Genomic DNA, 19043 nt, shown 5'->3' on the forward strand with positions numbered 1-19043 from the left:
TTAAACCCAGGCACAACCTTGTATAAATCAAAATTTTGCTACCATATCAAAACGTTACACTGGGGCTGTATAACGTTGCCCATATCCTCATTACATGCTACACTAATTACTACCAGCAGATTCAGAATTTTCTGCACATTAGAGGCTTTTAGAGGAGCTATAAAAAATTTCAGGCACCATTAATTTAAATTTGTATTGAAATTTCCTTTTGACAGATGGCCAAAAATTACTTATTATTTAGAGTACCAGAGCTGCCTGTTTGCACATTAGAAGAGGAAAGGGAAAAATTAAAAGCAAGAAGGAAATTTATGTCACGTTCATTACCTGTTAAATGTTAAGGAGCATTATCCTGCATGAATAAATTATTTCATACAAGCACACAGACTCCAGCTGCTGGCAACTGGCACGTTCTGGCTGACAAAAAACATCCCAAGTCACAGAGCAGACGATCATAAAAAGCCTCTCTTAACCAGGAGCCACTTAAGGGAGGACAGATCGATAGAACAAGCGACTAACTGCTACTCTGGGCATCACTGAAAACATTTAAGGAAATTAGCAAACTATTTCACCTTGCAAGGCTGGCAGCAAGCCCCATAATGCTGACACACAAGCCAACTCACAACCTGAACACTGTACAAGACAAACATCTACTTATCATTTCAAAATAAATTGCTACAAAGTAGTGACACCCTCCTCTCAGTGTCAGAAGCTGTATGAGTAACAGTGCATTTGAATCATTCTAAGTAATTTCAGATGAACTAAACAAAATCAGTCTTTTTAGTATAAACACACCCGCAATACTCGTACCAGCATAAATACCCCAACATCCCACTGACATCATGGAAAGAGGACTAATAAATCTATTTAAAACAGTAATTGGCATAACCTATATGCTAGCAGTTCTCTTTATTCACCTTCATGAGTGAAAGGCTTGTGGTCTCAACTATACAGGTATGCAAGCCTGCTAAAGAAAATGAGCATTTTTATATTCTCCGATATATACAGATATCTGCCCTACTTGCACTTGTTTGTTTGGATGTGGAGAAAAAAGAAGAACAGCTAAAACTATTTGCTCAGAGTGAACAGCGGGTGTTCTGCCGAAATCATCATTAATCTGTGCCTGGTTTCACTGCACAAAGCAATAATCCCAGTTTCTAGCCCTCGTGACAAAGAAGCTAAAGTGAAATCCAATGCGCTGTTGTCCTGTGTCGGTGGATAGACAGCTTCAGTGCCTTTGCTGCTCACAGTAAAAACTGACAGTTCCTGTCAGCTCCTGGTTGTTATGCAGAACCACGTGAGTAACAGTAAAACTGACAACAACCAGCTCAATTTCATTCTGCTGGGACAGAGCAAAGTTGCCAATGGCAGAATAGATACGTGGGGGAGGGCACGGGACATGTCCCCACTGGGAACTGCTGGAGAAGCAAAGGCATGCCCCCTCACACGGCAGCCCCTGGTGGGACAGGTCTGTGGTGGGGCAAAGCCTGTGCCTGGCACTGTGCTTCTCCTGACTCTGTCCAGGGCACATGAGCAAAACAATCGTAGCACATCCTGAGCTGAAGGGACCTTAGTTGAGTCCAACTCCTAACTCCACACAGGACCACCCAAAAACCAGACCATGTGTCTGAGAGCATTGTCCAAACGCTTCTTGAGCTCCGTCAGGCTCGGTGCGATGGCCACTGCCCTGGGGAGCCTGTCCCAGTGCCCGACCACCCTCTGGGTGCAGAACCTTTCCCTAACCCCCAGCCTGACCCTCCCCTGTCCCAGCTCCATGCCGTTCCCTCAGGTCCTGTCGCTGTCCCCAGAGAGCAGAGCTCAGCGCCTGCCCCTCCTTCTGGTCTATCAAGATCTTTCTGCAAGGCCTCTCTACTTTTAAGGGAGTCCACAGCTCCTCCTAATTTAGTATCATCTGCAAACTTGCTTAGTATGCATTTTACTTCTGCATCCAGATCATTTAAAAAACACTGAAGAGAGCTGGCTCCAAAATGCAGCCCTGAGGACACCCTACTGGCCAGTTCCTGGCAATCTCATCAAACGCTCCTAAAACTTGTGCTGTGAACACCTCTTCTGCTGTTTGGCCACCCCCAAGAATGAATCACACATTTCTTAAAAAAGCACCGCTGAAAACTTGACAAATTGTTTGCAAGTGTTCAGTAAGTCAGGTGCACACATCTTGCCCTTTGTACGACAAGCACCCTTTTCATTTCACACTCACCATCATCTAAACCCACTAAATCTTACGCTTCTGAAGATTGTGCAAGCTGTTCAAGCTCTACTCTAACTGCATCCAGCTACCCAGGGCTATGCAGGTAACTGCGCAACCAGCGACAACTGCTTCTGCCGTGAGTTGGTAAATGGCCAGTGCCAGTGAGGAGAGCAGGCTGATCCAGGAGAGGGCAGAGCCAAGATGCACCTTTCCATTTGCAGCATTAAAACTCCAGCATCCTCTGTGAGACTGTGATGGTTATCAAGTACAGATGAGCACACAGGAATATATGCTGAATTGCTGCAGTATGCATCACTGAATGCTCAAAATTACATGAGCTGCAAGATATGTATTACGGCTGTTTATAAACACTATCATTCACAGGATGGCGCACGTATGTACACCACAGAGTCATTAAGAGCGTGAAAACTGACTTCTGGGAGAGGAATATAGGATTCTTAGTGAGTGCTGCCTTCTGCAGCTCCTTTCACTACAGTTAGCCAACAGCTGCTGAAACCACAGCAGGTGGGAACCCGTTTCTTCCCTGAAAGTGACACAGCTTTCCATAACTTCAATGCAAATGGTATTATGCGGATATATCAGAATTACAGTTTTACAGCCTCCGAAGACTTAAAACCACCGGCTAATTCTTTCTATCTCCGAAGTTTACACAGAGACTCAGGACAGTCCTCTTTACCATATCCGAGAACAGTCCCAACACTGAGAGTTGGCCAAGGGGCAGAGATCTGATCACCAGCCTCGCTGGATGGTACATCACTGGCAATCCTAGCTGCACTATGACCAGCCACTCTCTTAGTGTGATACACAGCCTATTCAGGACTCTGATAATCAGCATGAAGGTCACACCCTGGTTTCAATCAGTGACTTCTTCCACCACTCCAGACCACATGTCAGAAAAATGCAGCGTGCAGCTCTTTTGAGCCTATCCTTCCACCTGCAAAATGGAGTCCTACCTTAATGGAGTCTCTGTCTGCGTGCAGAGCAGCCCCACACACATGGAGGAGAGGAGGCAGCAGCAGGGGATGAGGAGGTGGGGGGAAAGAGAGAGAAAGAGAAAAGTACTAGTTAGTTTACATAAAATTACACACTTATCATTCTCAGAAGAAAGAATCTTGATATCTGTTAAATAATAAATCGCACAGATGTTAACTTTTCTGTACAGTTAATTATTAATACCCTACAGCCAGATTTATAAAACCAGAACTCCACCTTTTGAACACACTTTCTGGCTACTACAAGGTAATAAATACTAAAGCAATTAGGTAGTGAAAATTACTTGTGAATATTGTTGTTGTTTTTGTTGTTTGTATGTTTTTCAAAACATATGGAGAGTTAAAAAATAAAAGAAGGAAGGAATAAGAAACAAATGAAGCCATGTACGCATCTGGCAGTGCCTACCTCTTTGGTGATCGTTATCATGGTGCTTCTTTTCATCTTTGATCGGGAGGTGGGACTGCCCCCCCAGTGCGCTGGACAGTGCCAGAAGGCCAGCACTGCTGCCAATGGGTGGGATGGTTGGAGGCTGCAAGCCTGAGGGGTGCGGAGTGAGCGGCACGGGCAGACCATGTCCGTGTGACAAATGCTGGGCCTGGAGTTGTTGCTGCTGTGAAAAATGAAACACAGATATTGAATGTGTTCAGGGAGAGGGGGGGTTGTCTGACTGATCCTGTACATCAAACCTAACTGATCAGATCAACCAATACATCCGATCAACCCACGTATTAACTCTCACAAACACCTTGGCATTTTAAAAATGTCTGTATGTTTGGACACAACACAATCTGTAAACTTCAGGCTGAATTAACAAAAAATAATTATAAAAAAAAAAGATTTTTTTCAGTTTTAGTGAATTTTTTATTCCTCTGACAGAGCTGCTACATTTTATTCTTGCTAGCAGAAACACACAACGTACAAGTCTAATCAAAACATATGTAACTATAAAAGCAGTTATATAATGCAAAAAAAAAAAAAAGCTGAAAATTGAGAAAATTAGTGTTAAACAGTTCTCCCAGCGCTACTGCACAGCATGCAGTGAGAGTTAATTTGAAAGAGAAAACCTGAATTAACAATCCAGAAAAGGAAACTGGTTGCAGCCACCGTTTTAAGCCCTTTAAGTGTCCTCAGCGGTACTTGAGCAAATTACTAAAGAAAATCTAATGTAGCAAGGCTTGGGTCCTCCTGTAGGCTTGCTCAATAATGCTGAAATAATTGGGCACTCTGTGCACGTTTAGTGATGCTCGAATGAAAAGCTAGAGGCCTGCCCTTGTACTCTTCTCTAGCTGCTGACTCTGTGTTGTGACAGGTTTATTTGAGTGGGACTGTGATGCATGCACCAGTAACTGCGCTGACAAGAGTTTAAAGTCATTTTTACCAGTACACTGGCAACACATAGAGAAAGCCCTTGAGAGGTTCGAATTGGAGTGCTTGACCTCAACTAGGGCTGCATCAAGCTCTGTGCTATGCTAACCATTGTGGGTAGATAGTTTGTTTGTTGCTACTGAATGGGAAGGCATGAAAAAAAAAAAGTTATGTTAAATATATCCCAAGAGAGATCTGTTTAGGTCCATGACTTGCCCACTAACTGTCCAACTAATTCCTGTTCATACAGAAACTAGATTAGCTTTGAAATTTTCTCTTAGTTTCCAAGCAGTCACTTCTCAGGACTCATGGTAAATCAAATCAGAAGTCCTCTAGGATTGCTCTCTTCCCTGCACGTCTTCATAAAGGACTTTGGAAGAGGAAGAAATAAAAACTTAACTCACTTTGCATAAAAACATTCCATTTTAAATTCCTAATTGCGGAGATTCAAGTTCTGCTTTTATTTGTTTTTCATTTGAATCTAAATTCAGTTCCCACCTCACAGCCTAGCTCTCTAATCAATCGAGAGGCAATAATGCTGTTCACTTGATTTTTCCCTCCCCTCCCTAGCATGAAATCTTTACATATGGGTGAGCAGAAAGTAAAAGAATGCAAGTCATGTATACAGCACGCCACATAACTCATGCAGCACCCTGCACGCACGCATCCCTCCACACTTTCCTGTGAAGGTAGAGATCCTTCTCCTACTTTTCAAAACACAATCCAGGCGGTGGAATCTGAGTGACAGTAGCACGTACACGGCATCTGACTCAGCCCAGTGCCAGGGACAGAAGATGAATGACCCAAAAGGAAGGGGAAAAATAACACAAATATAAAAAATAGGACAAAAAAAGACACAAAAAGAAAGAAAACCAGAAACAAGATTCTTGCAGGTGGGAAAGAAAAATCAATCCTCTCCCTACTTGCAAACCCATGTCACTCTAGTTAAGTGTCCTTTTTTGTAGAAAGTACCAAACACATTTTGTTTGTTTAGTGCTCTTATGGAAGGATGTTTCATTGCTCAGAATTGAAAATTAACTACAACAAAATGAAACGAGACAACTGTGTGTTGGTTAGCTTTAGAATTCGAATGGGGCTACCTTACAGCAAGGGAACAAGCTGGCATGCTGGGTTTGTGGAGGGAGGAGGACAGAGAGAAATGATAAACAGAGAAAGAATATGAGCTGACAAAAGATCCTGTAATCCAGAATCTTGGATTTCGTTTTAAACATGGATTACCCGTTCCTCTTTGAAAATGTGCTATAAACCAATGCAAGAAGATGTCTTCCTGAGTTTGCCAATGGCTTTGAGAAGCACCAGAGAATACCAGCAGTGACAGAGTTTTGCTCTTGTTAACTCTTTCACTGTTGATCAAAGCATACAAGTAAGGGTCACTCGCTGCACAATTCTGTACAATCCATAGACATTTGCCTACCAATCTACCCAATTTGCATTATATGACCTTCTCTGTGGATACAGGATGGTTTCCAAAGAGCTTGAAGAAAATGTCCGTACAAACTCAATGGCATTTTTACTGGACTTTGTTGGGAGTTTCTCTACATAACTCAGCCATACAGCACCACAGGCTCTGCATCTTGGCTATGCCAAACATTAACATCTCCCGGACATAACTTGGGCATTAAGATTAGTATGTGCAATGACTCCTCAGTGCAGCGGCTTGAGATCACCCAGAACTGCATGGCTGGCCCAGATTCTCTTGACCAAGAACTAAAATGTTTTCCCTTGCAAGCTGACTTGCAGACATCTCTGAAAAGAACTGAAGAGAGCAGGTGAAAAAACAAAACAAACCCACAGCCTTCCTGCCACAGAGAACCATGCACACAACTTTTCTGAAGGGACTCTGAAGATCTTTCACAGAAAGTGATGGGAACATGAAACCTGGATGGAAGATGGCCCCACAGTCACGCAGTGCCATTCACTGGTACAGCAGAAAATTGGTGTGATTTAGTCACACTGCAATGGCACAGAGAAAACACTTTGGTATGAAAAACAGACTGCTAACCTAACATCCCAAATTCCGTTACTACCTCACTTGCTCATGCCATGCAGTTGCACATAACGGTGCATATTTATAGACTAGAGTAGGACTGGAAGTTCAACAACACGTGGATTGGGAGTAGGACTGCATCGGTACAGAAAAGGACTATGAGCTCCTCCAATATGATGAGCAACGTCGTATGTCCAAAGTGAGACACCGGTCCAAAAACATAAATGAAAAAAATAGAAATGAAATACTGGGTAGACTTTTGCTCTCAGAATACAATGCCTTGTGGGGACAAAGCTGGCAGTCATCATAAAAGAAGGAAAAAAGTAAATTACAACATAATTAAGCACTGTTTTCTAACGCACATACTCAAGAAGGCAAAGCCAGAAAGTGGTAGCACCTCCCCAGCTGCCATTTCCAAACCTTTGAAATCTATTACTATGTTCAAATGCCTGCAACATTCACAGCTTGGTTTTGCTTTTTCACTACCCATCAGCATCAATAGCGAATATTATCTTCTAGACCAGCCTGTACACAGCTGCTTGGTTACAGAGAAAGTTAGAAAAACATGGGCAATTCCTTACCCGCTGGGCATCTGGTTAGTGCTACAAAGTAGTAAGAAAAAAACATGGTCTTCTCTCTAGTCCTCAAAATGCTGAAGATATGAAATAAGACAACTGACAGATATTCTCCCCACAAATAAATATGCCCCTGTGGAATGCAGGTTACATTCATTTTTGCCTATAGAATGAATTTAGATCGTGAAATCTGATACAATTTAAAAACTTGCAAGGAAAGCCTGAAAATGAACTAACTGAGCAACCACACAATTTTTTGATGTTGCTGTAATGCTTTCACTTCCCACTCCTCCATCTCCTCTTCAATTTATTATCCTCAGTCATGTCATTTGTGAACTCTTAGCATACGGTTAACTAGACAATCCTAGAACAGTTGACTACAGTATGCATAAAATCAAGCGTGCATTTTCGTAACAGGTGAAAACTTGCAAAACCAGTACACCAGGCTTTATTATGCTGTAAATTTTCCAGAACTATTTAGAAATAAAAACAGCTACAGTTACCAACCAAGAAACATACCCTATAGAATCCTACTGGATTGCAATGTTTTTAAGAAATATCCAACACACAAAAATATAGGAGCAAGGGTAAAATCAGTAGTCAGAAAGAAGCCAAAAAAGAAAACCTCGCTCTTTTGGTAATAAGTTTAGGAAGACAGTCATTTAAATAAGTTTGACATTAAAAATTGAATTAAAAATTTCAACAATTATCAACCCATATCAAATAAAGATAACATCTAATTGCTACTAATCTGGTTTGGGTTTTTAAATTTTCTGCATTTTCTTCTACTTAGTCTATAGTGACAAGGGAAAAAAAAACTCCTAAAGCCATGTCTAAACAAATGCATAAAAAGGCTTTGTAAAAGGCTCTTATCTGAGTATCACTAATTTTTACAACTGGAATTATAAATATTGATGCTTAGCTTAATTCTTTTCCCCACACAAATTTAAAACAAAATGTGATAATAAACCCACTAACAAATTAGCTTCTAATGCTCTCTTGTTATAGTCAGCACATTCAAAACCTATTTTCCTGGAAAAGGTTCAAGTTTTTACTGGATACTTTCCAAGCAGCTCTGTGTCACAGTAATCTACCACTTTTTCCTTTACAGACCCTGGAAGTGCGCGGCCATTATCCAAACAACCTGAACATACTCCTCTAACCCGAAGACATTTCTAATGTTAACAAACTAACGTCTCAAAAAGACACGTAATCACACACAAACCTGCTATACTGCTGGGGGCACACCAAAGCATCTGACTAAGACAGCTTCATGAAATTATTCAGGTGAAGTGACTGACTGTTCAGAGAGAAACATTATTGTGATAGCATACACACAAAACCCTAATCAGGATAAAAAATATAAAGAGATAAAAGCAATGGCTTGAGTACACAGTGTCAATGGTTCAAAGACCAGCAAGAAAAGGAAGTGCTCTGGCATACACAATTTTAAGCGTGTTTCAGATGATACGAATTTTTATCTGTCATGCCTGTTAGCACCCCCTGACATGATGTGCACTGTCTCCATTTCCTTCCTCTGCTGTCATAACCTCCCAAACCAGGGTTGTTTTTTTTTTGTTTGTTTGTTTGTTTTTTAATGTTAAGGTACAACATGGCAAAACAGCATAGAAGGACAGTCATGCAATAGCTCCTCCAGTGGAACAGACCTGGAGCTATATGCACATATAACATATGATAGGTTTGTCTTAAAGAGACTGTGGTGCAGATGTAGGATACAGCAACCTACTGTCCTTATGACTGGACTTGTAAGGGAGTGATCATTTTGCATGTGCCCAGTGTGAAAGGATGGCATCAGAGACTGGTGGGAACTCAGTACCCTCATACACAGCTCATCTGCAGCAAACACAGTGCTTGTTTCTGCTCACAAAGGAAAACGGATGCACAGGTTAGAAAATCCAGGACAAAGAATGAAAAAACATAAAAACAGAGAAAAATGAGATAAATGAAAAGAACAATAACAAAAATAAGTAAATAAAAAACATTAAGCAAATGCCAAAATTCTTCCTCCCTGAGAATCAGTATTTTCTGTCTTTGAGGATACTGATTCCACAGAAGGAAAGCAAGCTCCACTGAGAAAACTATGGGGGGAAGGGAAAAATCAATAGCTGTCATTAATCAGAAGGGGAGCATTTAGAACTCCTACATAAATAACAAAGAAACTATCAGAATCATATCTCTACAAATTGCCTCAAAGATCTTTAAAGTGATCTACGAATAAGAAGTCAACTCCAGAATCATATTGTGGGATGAAAGGCAATATATGCAGGGAACATTTCCGTTCTTAATCATATATACAGGAACATCTGTCAGGATACATTTCACCATTTGTCCTCCCTTCCCCCCTTATGACTATTTTTCACGCAGTGAAACAGCAAAGACAGAGGATGAAAGCAACAACAAAAAAAATATGATCCACCACCAAACCAAAGACCTGTGGTTAAAGAGGCCAGCATTTTAATAATGAAAAAAAAAAAAAAAAGCTGGTTTCCCACAAAAGGCCATGCGCATTTTTCCCCAGAATCTCAGAGTTCAGTAGTTCATTTGTCTGTTTGCAGGACTCCTCTCTCATTTTTACACTGGGAGTGGAAGGAGGAAGAATTAGGCTCTTTAAAATCACTTTCTATTATCATTTAATAAAGGGCAGAAATTCTTGCACAAATCATGCCACTTAAGCTCTCTTCTTCCTTCTTCTCCATCCCCTTGCTAGCTTAGGAAAAGAAAATTCGCATCTGCAAAAGAAGGCAGAAAGCACCAAGTGCAGCTGTGCTCAAGGTCTTACCGTAAGAAACACCAGTGGCTTCACATGTGCCTCGCATAACAAACCTCTGCTTCAAAACCGTTTACAAAGACCAGTGCAGAGAAAAGAACAGTGACAGCAGCAACGGGGTGTCTTCATTTACAGAGGGCAAAATTCAGATCTGGACAGGTGCACGCTGTCCTGATTTATCCTATTTACACACACCTGATTTATCCAGACACTCTATTCACATCCTACCCATGGACATTGGGAAGAGATTTTCTCTGCTCTGGACAGACAGTAGGAAAATGGTGTCTCCACTGTGACTTGGTGCTAAAAGAAAAAGCTAAAAGAAAAGAAATGCCACTGATCACACAGAGACCTGAGTTGCTAAATCCATAAGCAATTCTACCACCAGAGCTTTTAATGTGGCAACAGTAATTCACTTCTAAACTTCCTCACAAGGTATAGTCAAAGAGCCATGCAGTCTTAGCATAAAATGGTATCTTGCACGTGCATTTGCTTGATGCTTTTTTTTTTTTTTTTTTAAATCCACCGCTAGTAAGTCGAATTTCTGGATAGCAATCACCAAAAAGCACAGACTACATAGCTCTTTCAGTCCTACTTTCTGTTTTTTCATGGTTATAACACACAAATCCACGCTGCGTTGAATTTCAGCAAATTGTCTTTGTTTGGGATCTTCATACTGTAGAGCACAAAGAAAATTCTCCACAGAAAATTCTTCTCCTATCTGCAGTGATTAATCCTAAACCCCCCAAAAAAGATGTGGTGGTCAATTAGCTGTGGTGCCAAGGTTTGGAAAATCTTGAGAAACACGGAGGCAGAAGTCAGCTCTCCTGCCTGATCAGATACAGCATGTGAGCTGTAGCACTCGTGTCATATGCACTTACTTAAGCATAACGAGCAGGGCCTCTGGCATCAGCATATTGGCAGTGGGATGTAATAAGTGGTCTGCACTTCGCCCTGAAACATGTTACTGACTGCTCCTACAGTGATAGACCAATATAAATTCAGTAGCTACAACAGCTTGCATAAAGAGGAAAATAGTGGCAGCCCACTCCAAGTGTAGGAACAGCATTTAAAATCCACCCTTGGAGCATTTTTTCAGTAAATATGGAACCTGGAATTATTTACATTCTAATTACTTCTCTCAAAAATCCCTAAAAAGATCTTGTGTACTTCATTTTCACCTTCTTTAAATCAGGATAATGCTGCATATGGAAGAGATTTATTTAAATCAGGCCTTACCTATAAGGCTCTCTCTGAAGCTGGCACATGGGAAAAACACTACAAAAAACTCTCTTCACTTCCCCCACCCAAAAAAAAGCAGTGTCTTCAACCCAGCCATACCTCAGACAAATAATTAGAAACAAAAAGATGTTTGCTGAAATGTTTTTCCTCCTACGATTCAATTTCAGGGATTAGGTAGTGTCAAAAAATTTGCAGACCACGTCTCACACATTCTCAGTATACAAACAGCAAAGGAGCAATTAAACAGGGAGGAGTGCATTTCAGTATTTCTTTAGGTACACAAATGAACACAACCGAAAGCACGTACCCATTAAGTCAACCTCGTCTGCCACCTTCCCACTATAACAATCTGTGTACAATATACAGCAGGTGGCCACTTTGTTTTACAGCATCTAAGCTTCAACCACTGCTAAAGACCAGCACAGCCCTCGCACAAGCAATACAAAAGGGCTCGAGAGACAAGTGGCTTGTGCCAGTGCAACAACACAGTTGGGCATTTTGCTGCCCTTCCTTCCCCGTCCTCACTGAAGTTCCCATTTCTGAAGGCATGTGTTTTTTGCAGGAATGGCTTTACCACACAAACCAGAAAGCAAACGTTCACAGTTTACACAGGAAAAGCTTCTGCCACACCTCCCCACGGTCATCTCTCTGCTCGGGCACTGGGCATGGGGTGGCAAAGAGCATCCCTGCCCGGCCCCCAGTCCGAGCCTCAGCCGTCCTCTGCCCAGGTACCGCCAGCAACATCATCCCGAGTCCATCCCCACCAAGTGCTGTGGCTCACCCAGAAGCCCCTCTCCTCTCTTCTCCACTGCACAGGCACGCACGAGAGGCAGAAAAAAAAAAAAAAACACCATCCGCAGGGAGGCAGAAATGCCACTAAATTGCACACCTTCGCACCTAGCAGCAGGAGCTCTGGAGCACAGAGGCCCCGGGAGCAACAGCATGCGCTGACATTAAGTTTTTTATTATAGCCTGTGTGCACCTATCTGCATCTCAATACTCCCACAGCTTTGTGTACCTGCACACCTATAAAGTTGGTACAACAGGCGTCGTACTCCACATCTGTAAAAACGGAATACTCACTTAAAAATAACCAGAAATTACATAATTTCTGAGATGGAGCAAACAAGCACTTCTGCCCCAAACACAGGATTGAAATTTTGACAAGCAGTGTATTAAAGAAGAAACCTTATAGCTTGATGGTTATAAGTCACAATACAGAGGCATCCTTTTTTCCAACAAATGCCATTTGCTTATTTTTAAAGAAGACAATAAAAGTGACATAATAAAACAAAATGCTTAAAAATTAAACCAAAGCCTTCCTTCCTTTTTTTTTTTTTTTTTACACTTTTACCCAGATATGTATAGAATGGTAAAAGCAAAATCATTTAAATCATTTCCTTAGTAATACAAGTAATATTTAAATAGATTTAATAGTGCTGCTCCAAACCAATGAATTATGAGTTTAAAACCTATTAAAATGTAATGTTTTTTTCCTGAGCTGAGGGGAGAGAGATTTAAATCCACTGAATTTTAATATTTCAGCTTGAGCTGCAGGAGGTAGAGAAAGTCCAAATGAACTATTCCATCAGCACCATTCAAGCATGAACATTTTAATCAGTTTTACTTCCTTGGAGTTCTCTAACACAGTTTACGCTGTCATTCTGAAAGCACTTAACACAGAGAGTGTGAAAAACCACCAAGGCTTGTTATTGCCTTCACAATTGATGGCAAATAATTTTGCAGACTTCCTATCATTAAAATGTCACTGCTAAAAATTGAGGTTCAGCATTTCTTGTGCTAAACTGCATTTTCTTTGAACACCATCACATACCTGTTCTTAAGTTTTTGGAGCATTTATCTGTTTCTGTGATAAACAGGCAGTAGCCTCCATTTCTGTCTTACTATCCAAATGCAGTTGAAAACTGACTATTTTAAAACAGGGAAAAAAAACATACTCTGATAAAATTCTTATAAAGTTGCAAGTTAAATTCCCTGGCTCCCTTATTAAAACGTAACCACACTCACACAGCATGTTCCGATTATATACTACAATGGATTAAAAAAAAAAAAAAACATTTTAAGAGAGTTAGACAACTCAATTTAGTAATACAGGAAATGAAAACATCATTCCTAATTAGATCATATTACTGATTTAAGGCTACAATTTGTGTGTTGTTCCAACAGTGTGAACTTGCAGTTTCTAATTTAAAAACACGGCAGCTATGACACATGACGAGATCAACTGGATGCATTATGTTGCTCATGCCGATGCACCCAACCTGGAGAGGGACACTGAGTGTGCACTACTAAGTACCCCAAGCAAGAATCCTGCACCATACTGCCCAAAGCAAATACCACCAGATGCAGATTTACAATCCTCTTGCAGAGCATGCTTATGATACATAGTTTTGGTTTAGTTTTTCTCCCTGTATCTCTCAAGAAGAAGATGGATGATATTTAACTTGTTTCAGTCCGTCAACAGTTTTAAACTGAACATGACCTGTGAAAGAAGTCATTATAACTGTGTTTCATTCCATTAAACACAACGAGTTTGTTGTCAGGAGAACAAGCAGTCTCTCCAGGTTCCAGGCTCACTTCAGTATTTTGCATTTAAACTGCACGGATCAGTGATTTGGTTCATTTACCAATGAAGATAGAATAATATTGCAAAGTTAAAAAGGTGCTTCATCAGATTCCATTAAATCAGAGAACATTCATATAAAAATATATATGTGAAACACAAAGAGAGACATGATTTGTGCACATTCTTTTCTTGTGCCATACCCCATTCCAGTAAAATGCATTTTAAACTCTAACCGTAGTTCCTCCACTCAAACGAAAAACAGTTCAGCATCAACGAGGTGAACTGAATATGGCCCCAAAGCACTGAGAAATCTAAGCTACATTTGTATTTCGAAAACTCAGACACTGCTTCTGCCTTCTTCCAATACACAATTCAATGGGTAATTAACAGATATCTTTTGAAAAACTATCGACAGAGAACAAACACTGGAAGCTTTTTAAATATCAGTGTTAAAAGAACACAAACTTTGTCAGACTTACCAAGCAGCAAAATAATATAAAACAACATAATTAGAGATATAAAGAAGACATGATTTCTAATTATGTGTTTTGCTTTTTTTTTTATTGGTATTCACTTTACAAAGTATGACAAGCCTTTTCGAGTCCCTTGCTACATTTTCAGACTCTGAATCTCTCTAAGAGCAGGCATAAAATTATTGTAGATATTCATGCAACTAGAACTTAAGCTCTTTAGATAACTTGCTATCTTATTTATTCAATTTTCAATGAATCTCTTAAACACTGAATTAGATTACTTCCCCTTAAATCTGATGAACATGAAATTTTCAGTCCGTATTGCTCCTGTTTCTCTAAAACTATATAGAGGGCTACACAGCATTTTTTAAGTCAACATAAAACAAGAGTGAAAAAAAGGAAGGTAAAATCACTCTTCTGAGGGAGATGAGAGCTATCCCTTTTTAATCCACAGAAACAAAACTCAGATATTACAAAGATTTCAAGCAATGGAATCTCAATTGACTTGAAAAGATAAATTCAGACAGCAACAGACAAAATAGGAAATTCACTTCTGTCTGCCGGGGGCAGACCAACAGAAGTAACTGCTGGGCTCCCAGACAAGCTTCTAGACTTTATATTTATTCTGTGTAGTTTAGCGGTTCATGAAGGCAGGATAAACTTAAATAACAAGTGCAATAGGCAGTATCTACAATGCCACATGCTCTACATCAATACACTTAACATTTACTAGGAATGTAATTACTTTTCACAGTCTTCCTAATATATGCAAGGGTGAATGACAAAAACATACACAGACTGTGATATATTCATATGCATGTGTGTGCATGTACTCACGCACACACGCACAACGGTACGTGCATATACACAACAACACTACGTACACACTAGCAAAGCAGACGTAAAAACTTCTACAACAAAGAAGCCAACCTTTAGATACTTACTTTATGCAAAGAATGTTAATAGAAGGCAATATTTTTGGTTAGGTAATGAAAACTAATTGGGAAATTATTCATCTCCCACTCTCCCCACTGGAGCGTAAAAGACGTACAACAAATGTTATTCATGATTCTACACGACTCGCTCTGATTCACCCCCTTCTTTCTAACGGGTACTTCAGAGGAAATAAAGGTTACTCTTTTCCATTTATATCTTCTAATTGACTACCAGTGTTTTCTTGTGGTCAGAGGGATACAAAATAGAGTTAGAAACAGCCTATTAAAAACAAGCTACAATCAGACCACTGCTCTACACTACCGTCAGCAATGATCAGAAGAGTCCTGATTTCCTTGTTAAAAGACAGAGGCATAATTGAAGCAATATCTTCACTTCAGATTGATTATTCGGCGACCCTTATCCACATCTTCACTCAGCAATTTGAATTTTAATGAAAGTAAATGGAATAATTAGCATTTCAAAGTGTGTTTGATACACTGAATAAAAAAAAAGGAAAAGACTTTTATGTATAATCTATACACAAAAGAAAAAGCATTTGGGAGGGGGCAGAATATGGGAAGTACAGTTGTAGTGTCTTCATTAGAATAACTTAAACAACTGCTTTTACCAGCTGCATAATTATACATGTGAATAATGTGCTATTAAGCTATGACTTCTCACCTTTATTTTATGTAGTGCGAGCAACCATGGCTTTTGTTGTTATGCCTTTCCTCTCCACTCATAAAATGTAAACACTGTGGCTGCCCACACCCATAAACCTTGCAGGGCTTCTGTACTACCAGCCAATACTGCTGGTCGTAAAGCTTTTAAAAGAGGGGCTCCCCACACCTGTATTTTTAGACAACCGGGACTGGATCCTGTGAACGAACTGGGGAAGGGTTATTGTGCTTCTTTTCCTTTATTTAAGCAAAAGGTACCTGAATCATTTTTTAACGTATAGAGAGAAATGTGTGGAATATATTTATGGTCTCGGGCTACCGCACAGAAAAACACAGGGGCAGCAGCAAGGGGAATAACCAACCCCTCAGCAACGCACGGCGCATCATACAAAGGCTATCTGTTAGCATGGCTAGGGGAGCAGGCTGGCAAGCAGTATGCAAAGGAAGCAATGTGGCTTAAAAAGGACAACAGAAAACAGATACCCACTCCGCTTCAGGGAATGGATACAACAGACATTAACCCTCTTAGTCTTCTCAGCGCAGCACAAGCGGAAGTTTTCAAGCAGCAACCAGCTTTTACAAAGATCGAGCTACCCAACTCCCTTCCCCACTGCCCCCAGCTTTTGCCCACCTGATAGAAATGAGTTCAAAAAAGAAAGAGAGAAGAAGAAAGCTGTTTTCAAATACTATTGGAGCTGAAACGGAAAGACCACATACCCCAATGATTGCGTTCAGTTCTGCCATGGTCACTTGCTTGGCACGCTCCACAGCCTGCACCACTTGTTGCTGGTGCTATAAATGAAGATCAGAAACAGAATAAAATTATTTAAAAAAAATACTAAGCACAATTTTTTTTCCTTTTTTTTCTTTTAAATCACATGCAGGTCTTGAAATAATTGTTCTCTAACAGGCAGTCAAATTCTGTGTATAAGGTAAGAGGAAGATTTTATTTATGCTATTACTTGACAGGAATTACACCCTTGCCACCAAAAAGAGCTATTTTATAACCCAGCTATATGGGGGACCTGTCTTCCTTTTGTTCACAAGCACAGTGTGCTCCTGAATTTACATGCCACCTTAAAAAGCAAACCTTAAAGGCATGGAAACTTTTTCATTTAAAAAAAAAAAAAAGGCATACTGGAAAATGAAAGGTATGTATTTTCAACAACCACACAGTGCCCACATCACTGAAGGATATACAGATTCTCCTCCTTGGTACATTTCAAAGCAGCTCAACCGTAAGAAAGAAATTTAAAATGCCATTCACAATTCTGTCAAACACGTGAAAGAGAACTAATTATTTCAATCCCCAACATGTAAATTTTAATAGCTTTAAAAAGTCCATCAAAAACACATGGTCTAATTAACAACACAGTTTACAAGCTTCAGTGGTTATATTATCTCAGTTTGAGTGATACTGTATTAGTGCAGTAAATTCAAAATTGCTGTATGCTGAAAACTGATTGGTATTTATTTGAAAACATCAGCTACAAATAAAAGCAAGGTCCTAATCCTGCAACCGGACCTGTGCCAGTTTGGAGCTCCAGTGGTAGCAAATTCATCTGTACATGCAGCCTTGCAGGATCAGCATTAGAAACGACAAATTGGTGCAATGTAGGGCCAGGACGAACTGCAAGTAGGTTGTATGATCGGTACTGGGCATGAATCACCTTTGATTTAGAGCCACAAGCTGAGCATGGTAAGGCAGCCTGAGCTCGGACAGCAGCAAGGGCCCTATGGAAAGGCTCTGTTGCACCAGGGTTTGGCATTCAGGGATACGTCAGTTCTCGGTGTTCCCCCCACTACTATCTTTGTAATAAAGGGAAAAGAGAGTCTGCAACACAGAAACAAAAATCACATTGTCCTTTCCCCTAAAAGCTCTCGGGACAAGGAGAACCAAGCCTAAAAATCCACCCATAACCATGAAAAATGTTGACCCCATCTACGAAAAATGGATGCTTGCAATAATGAAAGAGGTAATCTAGAAACATTCCTGGAGGGTAGAAAATGGTTTTAAGGTTTGTTTGTTTTTAAGCAAAGAAGAATTAAATGACGGAAATGCCAGGAGAGCAAATAACATACTGCTGCAAACAGAATCACAGCAGTCCCATTTAGGGTTTTCTAAAGCTACAGTGCTAACATAAACCAAATCTGTCACTTAAGAGCAGCCAACATAAAGAACAAAAAGCAGGCCTGAACATGAGCAAATGTATTCTTGGCATTTGGGAAAAAAACCTGCAGTGACTGATGTATCACCATCACGGATAACCGCTAAAAAGGAAATTACAATTCTCAAGCCTCGGGTTCCTGATGATGTGTTATCATCTCCAGGTCATCACATGATGAGGACAGGTACAGCTTGCATAAATAATGTAGCTGAAAGCCCTGTGATACGTGGCTTTATAAGGCAAGGGGGCGACCATAAAAATTGCAACACCATTTTCTGGTGGAGGTCATTTATATCAAAAATGGATCATAGTGTTTGATCCTGTAATAATAAATAAATAAATACAAAATAATAATAATTAAAAAAAAAAACATAACTTATTTGGAAAACAAAAACAACCCACCTCATTTACTGAGAGGTTTACAGTCATCATTGCTTTCCTAACATCCCCTAGGCAATGCCATTTTACATGGAAGTAAAGACAGGAACGTAGCTCTTGATTTGTACATACGAGCACTCTTTACAATTCCAACACCCATTTAGTTAAATCCTGTTCCCAGGGCCATGGGGAGGAAAAGAAAAACTTCTGAGGAACCTGCAGAAAGCTGGCCTAAACCATCAAAGCTATTGCGGAAATGACTCCAATTTCCATCCAGGCTTTGAAAAAATAAGTCAACTCCGTAACAGTTTAAATGGTTTCTTTTCCTTTACAGCAAACGTATAAAGAATGGCTCTGAAGAATATTTGGGAAAAACATCGTTTCATTCCCAGGTGAGGAGAACAGAAGGTGGAAGGGTCGAGTACCAAAATCTCACTTTAAGATTTTTGCTGAAAAGCACTGTAAAGACAGAAATTCCCTAAGCAGTCTCACAAGGCATCTTTCATTGATTCTAATAGGTTTGGGATCAAGCCTTCATAGAGAGGAGAAAACCCATGGGCCTTATAACACTGAACCTAAATTAGGTATAGTAGAAACAATTAAAACTCTCTATTGCTAGCTGC

At 40.2% G+C, this 19043-nt stretch overlaps 1 protein-coding gene across 2 annotated transcripts in view; it reads right to left on the reverse strand.

Moving 5' to 3' along the window:
* Positions 1-19043, reverse strand: part of LOC310889724 (transducin-like enhancer protein 4) — a 97499-nt gene that overhangs the window by 39921 nt on the left and 38535 nt on the right. Inside the window, exons 6-8 of one of the 2 annotated variants that reach the window (XM_083817641.1) lie at positions 16592-16666; positions 3626-3827; positions 3181-3197 (exon numbers count right to left, since the gene is read on the reverse strand). In XM_083817641.1, coding sequence (XP_083673767.1) covers positions 3181-3197; positions 3626-3827; positions 16592-16666 — 294 coding nt within the window. Of the gene's footprint in view, positions 1-3180; positions 3198-3625; positions 3831-16591; positions 16667-19043 lie in introns of both variants that reach the window. The other variant, XM_083817640.1, reaches the window with a different exon arrangement.

The sequence above is a fragment of the Anser anser genome (genome assembly GCF_964211835.1).
Source record: "Anser anser genome assembly, chromosome: Z".
NCBI lineage: Eukaryota > Metazoa > Chordata > Aves > Anseriformes > Anatidae > Anser > Anser anser.